General features: G+C 36.5%; 1 protein-coding gene, 1 non-coding gene and 1 pseudogene across 2 annotated transcripts; 2 read left to right on the forward strand and 1 right to left on the reverse strand.

Annotated features, from left to right (window-relative positions):
* Window positions 1–412: 412 nt before the first annotated feature.
* LOC114749161 (glutathione synthetase, chloroplastic-like) lies at window positions 413–1,545 on the forward strand (the record flags this gene model as incomplete). The annotated part of the gene is given in 6 exon segments (XM_028937651.1): window positions 413–534; window positions 622–743; window positions 746–760; window positions 867–878; window positions 881–1,058; window positions 1,144–1,545. Coding segments are annotated over 6 exon segments (573 nt in total), but the record flags the coding sequence as incomplete, so codon positions are not given.
* Window positions 1,546–2,536: 991 nt separating this feature from the next.
* On the reverse strand, window positions 2,537–3,974 carry LOC114749171 (phosphoglycerate mutase-like protein AT74; annotated as a pseudogene).
* Window positions 3,975–8,214: 4,240 nt separating this feature from the next.
* TRNAS-UGA (transfer RNA serine (anticodon UGA)) lies at window positions 8,215–8,296 on the forward strand. Its single transcript has one exon. It is a non-coding gene; the product is annotated as a tRNA-Ser (tRNA).
* The last annotated feature ends 4,089 nt before the right edge of the window (window positions 8,297–12,385 follow it).

Below are 12,385 nucleotides of genomic sequence, written 5' to 3' on the forward strand. Positions count from 1 at the left end.
ATGCCAAAGACATCTATTCAAACGAACTTAAGTGTGCTCAACACAGCTTGCAACCCTGGAGATGCAAACTAATTCCAAATTTAATCAGATTTGTATTAATATATCACACAAATTTTGTTTCCTGAGTTGAGCATCTTGTCGGGATACTCTCTAAGTGTAACAATAGTATGTGGACTCTAGAAACTCTGTTTTTCACGTGTATATTCATGGGTGATTGGCAAGACAGTTGCTGCATGACAATATCCTCTGAAAGTTTTCTGCATTTTTAGGACTTGAGTAATAATGTAATATGAAGTGGCATAAATTTTCTTCTTCATGATGTCATACTTTTTGTTACATTTATTTTCTTCTACCCTAACCCTTTCATATAGAAAATGATTGTTACTGTTTGATGCACTTGCTCGAAATTTAGGAATGGAGAGCTAGGCTAATGATGGAACGGTCTTCTGCTATCAAATGCCCATCAATATCTTATCATTTGGTTGGAACCAAGAAAGTTCAACAGGAACTTGCGAAGCCCAATGTTCTTGAGAGGTATCTTGCGAAGTTGCTGTTCTAGAGTTTGTTTAATTGTCTCGGACATAGATATCTCTTCCTAAATCTGAGTTAAACTATAAACAGGTTCCTTGAAAATAAAGATGACATTGCCAAACTGCGCAAATGCTTTGCAGGATTGTGGAGTTTGGATGATTCTGACATTGTTAGAAATGCAATTGAGAGACCAGAATTATTTGTAATGAAACCCCAAGGGAAGGAGGAGGTCATACATTACCTTAATTAAACCTCACCTTTTCACCCTGTTTTGTTGATGAAAAATATAGTAAGATAGACTGAAAACTGCTTAATGAGTTGTAATTACATTACAGGAAACAATATCTATGGGATGCAGTGAGGGAATCTCTCATAAGATTGCAGCAAGCAGGATCTGAAGAAAATGCAGCTTACATTCTGATGCAGAGGATATTTCCAGCTAATTCTACAACATATATTATGCGTAGTGGCTATTGCCACAAGGATCAGACGATTTCGGAACTGGGGGTATTTGGTGCTTATCTAAGGTACGTAGCTTGTTTACATACGAATCATAGTTCCATGCTTTCTCAAATTAGCTAAACGAGTGACGTCAATGGACTACGGTTCCAGGAACAGGGACAAGGTCATTGTAAATGGCCGTAGCGGGTATCTGATGCGTACAAAAATATCTTCATCTGATGAAGGTGGAGTGGCGGCTGGCTTTGCAGTATTAGATAGTGTGTATCTGACGTGATAGATTCAAATCTGACAGGGTAGTCCAAAGCGTGGTGCCATGGATTAACCCATGTAACTTGTTATTTGTCTCCAGATGATTCTATCTCTGGGCATTCATAAAAGGGCTAGGAGGTCCAGTTTCGCTTATAGCTTGGGCTCCTAGGACTATGTTTGGTGGGTTAGGGGCCCTTTGCTTTATGGTGCCCTGGAAAAGGGGCCTTGATTCTGCCCAATAAACTTTTTCTTGACTGTTCCTTAACTCATAATCCATATCCAAATGCAGTCTGATTGGAATCTCGTCGTCTAGATTATAAGATTTTGTCGACACCGGTCGATGAAAAGAAAAGTGAGTGTAAATGTTATTCGTAATTTTGCAAAAACAGATCTGATATCGCTTTAAAAAAATCCCCAAGACAGTCAAAAAAGTGGACTGCGACAAATTGATTTAGCGTGACCAGGTTAAAGAATCTATCGGATTGGCAGTGGTGTAATCACCCGATGTCATCATCTTCGGTATTCGGTAATATATAAATTGTCTTAAAATTTGTGTCTCATATGACATGTGCTATAGATACATTTCAAACCCAAATAACGGTACTTCACTGCATTAGCGATCACCTGAACTTATTTCTGCAGTTTTACTTGTATAATTTATATGATCCAATTTCATGGTAAAAAAATTTTTAATCATTAACATCCGTTTTAAAATTCTTTACAAAATGATGAAACATTATTAATAATTATTAATAAAAATATTATTCACTGAGCATAAATTAAAAATAAAATGATGTTGATGTTTATAGCTACATATCCATATGATATGTAAAATATTATCTTATTCCTTTAATATAAGAGCTGGACAATTAATTTATAAATGTAAACAAAATTATTCAAATTAATTATTTATAATAAATATGTATTGTCCTTTTTAAAATATTTTTGAAAGCAAAATAAATAAATATAAGAAAATTAAATTAAAATTTTAACTAATTCTTATATTTAAAACTAAATAATAATTAAGAAGCTTGTATATGCAAGCGAAACAATGGACGAGCCAGACAACTAAATTTACGAATGTGTTGATCGCCCATCATATCCGGATTCGAAAATGATGGCCCCTGTCGTACTTGAAGTTACCATCGCTATAATTCCAAATAAAGTGCACACGTGCCCGAGAAAACAAGATTACCCACTTGACACACTACCCACGAGGCAAGCATCTAAGAATGGCTTAAAGAATAGATTTGTTTGCACTTTGCAGTTTCACTAGTATACCTAGTAGTAAAGAAGCTCAAAGAATTCGTAAAGGCAGAAGGAGGGCAAACTATGTAGTGGTGGTTTCATCTCGTTAAGCAGCAGTGTCATCGTCAGAGTGGTCAGGAAGACGATCAAAGAATTCATCCAAGTACCAGGGGCAGTGATCATTCCAGGCACCCCTGTCTGCATTGGCCCTCCACTTCTGATCAGCTATCATCTCAGGTGAAAGCCCCCATTCCAACAGTTCTTCGTCACTGTGATGCAATGCTAAGCTGTAGTCCCCTCCACTCCCCAGCTGCATTACCCGGATTTCACAGTTCCCCGGATTGTTTAAATGCTCGAATTGTTGCACTGTCCACTTGAACCACTTCATCAAGAATACCCGTGATGTCAGTCCGTGTGACACAATTACCAGATTCAGATCCTGCTTGGTATCCAGGTGAAGTCTGTTCATGTCTATGTCCCTCCACAGTGATTCCAGGAAATCTGCTCGTCACATAAACAACTACTTCATTAAGGGACTACTCGAATGAATAGGAAACAAAAAATTGCAGTAGAGCACACCATAATTTCATAACCAGTTATCACTCTTCGATATCGTGTTTACATTTGAGCAAACTAAGCGTCAGCGGAAAACAATAAGTAAATAGATGCACGATATGGATTATGATTCCCAGGCAAGAAAAGAGTCAAACGGGAGGGACAAAACTCATTTGGGAGGAAATGAACAGCAGGGGTAAACGTTCAGTTCAGAAGGAGACAAAATGCTAACGATACTACAGGGGCAATATCTCTGAAGCTATAAGAAATATTGCCCCATTTGTACCTGGTGATGAAAATCCTTTAGGGCAAATCTGCCCCCTAACCTTTCTTTTTTCACCCACCTTAAAAAAAAACTAGTAATAAACAAGTGCAATGGAATCCATTGCCGAAATAGAAAGTTCAAGAGAGAGAGAGTGAGAGAGAAGAAAAAGAAAGTACTTGAAACGCGATCGAACACATCGGCGGCGGACTCTCCCTCCGGAAAGCGATAGTAGAACCTGCCGAAACGTTCGCGCGTCTCCTTGATGACTTTCATCCTTCTTGGACCTGAAAATTCCCAAAGTCCTGCTCCCTGATTCGGCACTCTTCTCTGACGCCAAGTACCCTTTTCTTGGAGAAAGATCGACCAATCTCACGAAGGGTCGACCGAGTACGGTGGTAGGGGGACACGTAAAAGTAGAGCCGCCAATCAGGAGAAGAGTCGCCGCCAGAAACGATCTGCCGTAGTTTATCTCCGGCGAGGCGGGCCTGCGCAATGCCTTGTTGGGTTAACTGAATCTCATGGTCAGGGGTGGTGGTGTAGGCTGCAGTGTCGAGGTTTCCTTGAGATTCACCATGACGAACCAGTATTATTCTCTTGGGAAGAACTGTCTTCTGGTGCGGATGCATATCCTCTGTTTCACCTTCACGCTTTGTTGCTGTTCTGAATACGAATGGATCAAAATGGAAGTTGAGCAAAGTACGCGGTTTGGCTTCTGCCCAAATGAAATTGATTTTGTAGAATTTCAGAGTTCGCAGGCAGGTTCTGAAACGGAACCTCCCCGGTCGCCTCCCTCCCTTTTATACAGTTCAATTTCAATATAATATTGCTTCATTTATCTTCCGGTCTTTTAATTTTACTCTGACTGCTCTTGTCCGCGGAGATTGACGTTCAAAGCGAGGCTATGGGGATCCTTGACCGTTAAACAACTGATGTCGAAATAGTTTTTAAAAAAATATTTTTAGTATTTAAATTAGCAGAATAAAACTAATTAATAATATAAATATGGAAACACTAATATAAGTCAGAGGCGGCATAATTTTTTAAAAATATAATTATGCACCAGCACACTAAATTAGAAGGTAAATTATAGGGAAAAATGAATGCAAAAGCTATTTAAAAGTAACCTCGCGTTTACTGGTATTTTGATAATCCAGTGGCATGAATTTTTTTCTCATGAACAGAAGATCATGATCCTCAAAAAAAAAAAATGCTATCTCATGTAAAAGGGTGATTTGCAGGTATATTGTTGGCGAGTTGTAAATGATGTTTGGGATATGAGTTTGGTTCTAATGAAGATTAATTATTCTTGAAAACACTTTGTTAATTGGAAATAAAGAAACAAAGGGAGGCTTTAACCAAATATTAATAATAAAAGAATGATGGCAAGCATTGCGTGGCGTGCGAGACGACCAAGTCTGGGGTTTGTTATGGTTTGGTAGCCAAAGCTGCGGGGGGCGTGTGGAGACCCGCGTCATGATTTGATTCGGCTAATCCAGCAGCAACGTTGTGATGCCTTTCACATGGCATCACGTCTAGAGGGTGGGAATCAGGACCGGCCTTTTAGGACTGACGATTTAAAAGGACCGGTTTTTTAAGACTTAAATTTTAAAATATCCCAATTTATTAAGTCCGGCCCTTAAACTACGGGCTCAGACGGTCCGTGGGCTTTTGGCCCGTTTAAAGAAAAAAAAATTTTTTTATATTTATCATATTTTTTATAAAACAATAAAAATAAACCAATAAATTATTAAAAAAAGACATAAATATGAATAAAATTAAGTCACAAATATAAAATATCAACATCCAAGAACATCTAAAACATTCATTAACAAGATAACAACATCCAAAAGTTTTGTCTATAGTGCAATTGTGTAATAAATAAATACTATCATTAATCTTTTGAAATTTCATCATCACTATAATTAATTACTCTTCTTCATAAGTATGCTTTTCTTTTGTAACAAAAATATCAAGTTTTTCTTCTTTATAGGAATTTTACTTTTAAATTTTACAATCTATCTATTATTTTACTTTAATGTGAGAAACATTGTTGTTGAAACTTATAAATTTCTAATTCAAATTATAGAATCACAAGTTATATAAGTATAAAAATACTCTATTATCAAATATATATCTAGTTTAAAAATATCAACGCATATAATATAAATCAAATTATTATTAAAGTCCAAATTAACTTATTTTTTAAAATTTAATTGGATAAATTATTGTCTAACACTAAATTTAATTTTAAAATGATAATAATAACTAAATATTTGAAATATTATTAACAATGTAAAAATTAATAACATTAGAATTATATAAAAAATTTAAAAAACAAAAAAAATTATAAAAGAGCTTAAAATGGCCATATAAAAAAATTTAAAAAAAAAAAAATAAATGGCTTAAAAGGACTGTCCCTTTTAAGCCCTCGGCCCTTCAGGGCCAACCCTCCTGAACTTATTTTCTATTTGAAGGGAAAAATATCAAGTCTGACCCTCATAATTTCATGGCCTAAATGAGTCGGGACGGGCTCGACCTGTTTTCCCAGCTTTACTTTCATTTGCATCTGCGCCTTTTTTTTTTTCTTTCCCCTTTCAAATTTAACTTTCCCCGCGTATGGTCCAGTTAAGCGACAGCTAATGCTACTTTAATTACTCGTTTTGCTGGGTTAAAAAGTTATTGGTTTCGTGCGATCGATCACCTGACCCAACCGCAGCCAAAGATCATTGACATCAATGTTTCTCCAGTCACGAAGAAGTAATATGTTTCAACCTGTAATTGGGTGCGCGCGCGTGATTAAAAAGCACCCAACTTTAGCCATTGCTTTCAACTGAAATCAGATCGCTGCAAACGTAATCCCTTTGAATCCTGAGGTAGAGGATTCTTGCTCTTGGAACCCCGAAAGTAAACGCATCTTCCCAGTTCATTCTGTTCTGCCCACAAGCTGCTCATGAATGATAAGTGGGATGACGTCAATCCTAGGTGGAAGCTTGCTTGGAATTGACCTGGTCCACAGTGTGTAAGAACTTTCCTCTGGCTGGTTCTATAAAACAAAAGACTTCAAAGGCACGTGGCAAGCAGCGACATCTGTGAAGTCTGTAACAAAGCTAGAGAGGGCATAAACCGTGTTTTAAGATCATGCGAGCTAGCTATTGAATGCCGGAGACTGATCGCTCCAAACCAGCTTCTTCAACTGCTCATTCCAAGATTGGTTTCAGAATGACCTCAAGACCGGAGAAACGAATCGGCAATGGTGCACGACTTTCGGTATCCTATGCGGGAGGCTTCGGGATGCTACGAATAGAAAAATCTTTTGTGATGATTCTCCACATGCGATTCTTATTGTTAACGAACCGCTGTCCTTAAGCCACCACAGTAGAAGAGCTGTGGAGTTTCGTCAGAGCATGCGAATAGGATAGTTTCTTCTGACGCTGTTCTGTTGTACGCTTCTCTTTTTTAGTTTTTCTTATCTCTGACCTTGTAAATGTTTTTCCCTTCTTTTTTTTGTAAGTTATCTGACTCTGCAAATATTTAAGCAATAAAAACTCCCCTTTTCACTTGAAACAAAAAAAACGCCCAACTTTAACTTGAAACTTTTTCATTTTTATCAGTTCATTCGCTTCGAAAGTCAAATTTCTAATTTAATCTTTGAAGCTTGATGAAAATACATTCAAAAATATCAACGAAGAATTTTTTTTCCTCTTGTTTTTTTGATTTTATTGAAATTTATTGCCAGATATTTACGTTAATTTTCCTAAGGTCAGCTAAACACAATGATTAAAGAACCGGACCGGACCGGACCGGGAACCGTTATTAAGCCGGAAACCGGAGTTGGACCGGGAACCGGAACGGTTTTCAGAAAACCGGACGGTTTTTTAGCCTGACTGAAAAATACTAAAAAATTTTAAAAAAATAGAAGAAAAATAAAAAAATTGATCCCCTTAATATCCTAATATATTTTTAGACTAGTTATAACCATATAGTATTATTTCATTGAAAATTTCATATATTGTGGTGTTAAAATCGTGAGTCGCTAGTCTTTTGTTTCGATATTTGATCTATCTTTTAAAAAAATATTTTGATTTGAATGAATTGATAATTTGTAATATCATTAAATATTTTAAACATACATAAAATTAAATATATAAGGTTTAGTCCATTTTCAATGATTTTATTATAATTTTAGATTATTTAAATGCATTTCTAAATTATTTAATAATTTGATATTTTTCATATATACTAATTATATGTATATAATATTTTTTTAAATTAATTATTGCGTCACCGGTCTGACCGAACGGTCCGACCGATCCGACCGATTGAACCATGACCCGTTGATCTTTCCGATTCGACTTCTGGTCCGGCTTTTAAAACGTTGGCTAAACATGAAAGAGATATTGATTATCACTTTAATGTTATATTTTATCAACAGATGTTTGTATACGAAAAGTTGACAGTTTTTGCCGGCTCTATCGTCTCTTTAATGTGAAAAGTTAGATGACTAATTTAAATAGGTTAAAAAATTTATTCAGTTGATTATTTTTAATAAATAGCTAAAACTACTATTTGATAGAATATTTAATATGCGTAACTACTATAAGGACTATTTTAAAAAAATAAATAAATATAATAAACAAGATAAGTTAAGATATTATATTTAAGGCTAAATTAAAAATTAAACTAACTCTAATAATAACCAAAGGTAATATGGTACATTAACGAAAACGTGCATTTTTTTTTTTTGAATTAAAACTAGACAACACCACTCAAGACAGGAAATAACATCAGGTTCCCTTGTCACTGTCGGCCTCTGAGCACAAAGGGTGGAGGTACACGAAAGATATAAAAAGAAATGCGGATATATTATGCGGAAAGCTGGAGGTACACGAAACATCAGCAACCCAGTCGATATGTCCGAGTGGTTAAGGAGACAGACTTGAAATCTGTTGGGCTTCGCCCGCGCAGGTTCGAACCCTGCTGTCGACGCATTACCTTTTATCTAACTATGCATGCAGGCCCCCAGCGCGCGGCCAGCGGTATTTAAGATTCCCAAGTTTTCGTTTCCTTTTTTTTTTCCCCCAAAAAGAATCTCAACTCAAAACCATAACTGGATCATGCCAGAACAATGCTGTGCTGCTGTCCGAAAGTGGACCTGGCTGGGAATTGAAAAGATTTATTTGAAGAGATTTAGAGCAGACGATGGGTGAGTGATGCATGGATTTGCTCCAAACTTCGACCCTTGGACTCCGGCACCAACATTGTGAAGAACAGAAGCAGTGAACCGCAAAAACTGGTGTATATGAAGAACTTCCCTGCCAATCAGACAACCACCTTGTTGATGCAACAGAGGGTGCTCGCAGGTTTCTTACGAGGAAAAGGATGTGGTAAGGCTACCTGTTGGCTCCGTTCCACCATAAAATAGGTCAACGTTAACGACTTCCCGCTAAAGCTTTTTTTATTTATATAGGATATATGAAAACCACAGCCATCATCGTCTCCTAATCGCGATCGGCTTATATATGCATGTATGTAGTCAGGATCTCTAGTCGACTCAAATAATGGTTCCACCTCACCTCGTCTTATAAACTATAAACAATATCTTATAATTAGGATCGAAAGTAATATTGAAAATAAAAGATAGGAACTGTGATTACCATTAAGAAAAATCATTAAAAAAGTGTTTAGCATAAATCATTATTTATTATATGAGATCAGGTAAACTCATAAATTAAAGGTGGGATTGGAGATTACCACCTCTGCCCATTCTCCTATGGTATTCTACTATTCTCCAATCACACATACATGAATTTGTTTGATCTCATGTAATAAACAATCTTTTATACTAAACATTTTTTCAACAGATTTTCTTAATTTTGATCACACTGTCTACTTTTTATTTTTAATGTTCCATACCAAACGGGATCTATATATGCACTTGAGTAATGGCAACTGCTATTGTTCCAGTGCTGCTTGAGAATCCTATATAACAGAGGCATGGGCAAAGGCTTCAGACATGGTTTATTGATTCTTCAACATTACTATATGTGTCGTTACGTTGTGTGACATATATAGTTTTAATTTTACCAGCAGCCTCAAATATTGAGCTAACGTAATAGGAAAATGCTCTGGCCCCTCCAAATTGTTGCAGGCAAAGCAATCCAATTCCTACCTGAATCATATTAATTACAATACATTTGAGGATGACCCAAGAGCATACCACATCTAATTAGCTTTGAATGATGTAGTGATTTAGGCATACGATCAGTGACTGGGCATATCTTGTCTGAAACATTTCCCAAAATGTGGATTTTGAATGTTGTTCCACAGTTTCTGTAAAATCCTTTTTTTTTTTAAAAAAAAAAAGGGACATGCCATTCGTGATTATATCAGAAAAGGCCATAAATGAATCAGGGATCATTTCATTACTTCAAACCTGTTAAACAAAAAATAGTCAATAATTAATTAAAATGAAGAAATGGGAACATGGTTACTCTCAGCTGCTTCTAGACTTACATATATCTGCAGTCTTTCCACTAAGCCGGTGAAGGAATGCTTCAAAATCATGTTTTTCACCAAACTTAGCCTGAGTGCAATTTGTTGTGGTATCGGAGTATTACAGAAAGATATATCTTGGACACTAGCCAGCAATTAAACCCTCATAAAGCATATAAAGCATTTCACTCATTTTTAAAGATTTGAAAATCACCACCCATCTAGGAGACTCTGGGGTGAACAGCAATCCCAGGGCTTACAATACATAAGGAATGACACCATTGAGAACTAATAAATTAAAAGAAGAGTAGGTAGGCCGGAGATTAGAATGTTGAAAAACTTAGTGAATAGGAGACTTAATAATGTCCTCCTCTGGTCCTATTTATAAGGTACTTCTAGCATGTTTTATACAGATTAAGAAAAACCTTAAATTTCATTAACTCTCATTTAAAATTTAATAACTTTTCAACTTTATTCCTATTCAGTATATATTATACTCCACATAAATAAAGTCAACACAATAATAAATGAGGAGTAAAATTATATATTCATACAAAAAATTTATCTCAGTGTCTTATGAATATGACCAAAAAAATGTCTTCTCTCTCTACCCTGCAAATAGGACCAAGGGAGTACCTATTAGAGTCGGATAAGAGCCTTCCCAGGTTCAGCCCCCAGGAATCCTGTACACGCAGCAGAAACTGTGTGCGCGCATATAAATGATCAAATCTAGTAATAAACAGCAATTTAGAGATCCATCTGGAGAACCTTGGCGAAAGCTATTGCTAGCCAGCCTGCTGCCCTGCTGTGCTGAGAATATCAGCGAACCGCGTGGCCGGCTCTTCACGCAACAAAGTAACATTAATCATATGTACAAAAATATGTATAACTGATGAAGCGGAAGATCCACTTACACCTCTCCGCCCAAATGGATCCGCAACAGTGAACCGTCCTATTGTCAACAGTGAACCGAACATCGAGTACTGCAGCAGATATGGAAGTTGGAACTGTACGCACGTGGTGAAGTGGAACAAGCTAAGATGGGAGATGGGAATACATATACTGAATCGCCTGTGTTTGATATATAAGTCCTAAATCTTGCATACATAATTAAAGGAGCATCGATCACACACCCACATATACATATCATAATGCATATATATATATATATATATATATGCGCATGAAGAGACGGTGGCACCCACGGCATAGCCGACGGAGAGGGAAGCCACGGAGGAGAGGGCGAGAAGAGGAGTTAGAGTGGACTTGACGGCATTGTTCAGATTTTTTTCCTCACCATTAATTAGAAACTCCCTCGCTTCTCCTGATTCCATGACTCTGTCCGTACGCATCTGTGAGCCTTTCGTCTTGCTTGTGCTAGCTCCTTTTAGCCAGTCTGTCATCTGTTTCTTCTATTACAAGAATCTCGTTATCGATCGTATTGTGCACATAGCATGCACACACATACATTAACTGGCCGTCGCATCCTAAATCTCGTAATAGTCATCCATCCTCGTGCGTCTTCCCCACTTGCTTTATTATATCTCCATTTATCCATCCATGCGTGCTGCCTCATAATATACATAAAAACCACCAAATGTTATAATTTATATTTCATTTCGTGTTTTGTTTACGAGTTGTACAAGTTAAATTAATTCACTTCGAATGGAAAATATCAGCACCCGATGGAAGACTTAGGTTGCTAATCTCGTAAATTCCTAAAAACCAATAATAAGTTGTCCAATAATATATCGCTTGTATATTGGGTGGCGAGGGCAACAATGGAATGATCGACTGGATTAGTCGGCTACGGGGGCTCTTTTTGGACATTAATTCCACAATGCCCAAAAATCGGTTGTCTATCAATTTAACTTTTAAACTGATTGCATCCATTTACAGTTCCTCTTTGAGAATTTACTCCCGAACTTATAAAAGAAATCCTGAACATACTATTGTTAGTCTGGGCTAAACAGTGGGACAGCGGCGGCCTCTTGCGGGCCTAATATTGTCCAATGATTGATTACTAATTCCCCAGATAAGCGACAGCACAGAATTATTTAATATTGCTTCACAACCGTACACGGCAACAGAACGTTATAGTTGCTTTGACTGACTGGAATTTGTTCAATCACAATTTGCTATTTTTGTTAAATTAGTTATTATTTTAGAATATGAGAAGTAATTTCGATATGCCCCTCAAAGTATTTTAGATAAAAATAATTATTAATTGCTTCTAGAATTTTTACTAATAATGTCTCTTTTTTTTGTTGTAATTTATGTGAATTGGATCTCAGGAACTTATAGTACTAGGACAAACATTTATAGATATAGTTATAGATCATTCACTAACAAAACTCTCATATCAGAAGTAGAATTTGAACTTACGATCTTATAGATTATAAGCCGATCCTTAACAACGGGGTCAGCTCTTGTTATTAGTAATCGTGTCTTATATGTGGGTGACAAATTGTTCATATGCCCAAAGGAAAAAAGGGCCAAGGCCCAAAACTGAAATTGTCGTGACTACGGATGATGTCATGGTAGAAAACCCACGTTTCGATTTCTGACACCAAAGGCCTGTTT

Source organism: Neltuma alba, unplaced genomic scaffold (assembly GCF_004799145.2).
Source record: "Neltuma alba isolate B1F8T4 unplaced genomic scaffold, ASM479914v2 tig00005967_pilon, whole genome shotgun sequence".
NCBI classification, from domain to species: Eukaryota; Viridiplantae; Streptophyta; class Magnoliopsida; order Fabales; family Fabaceae; genus Neltuma; species Neltuma alba.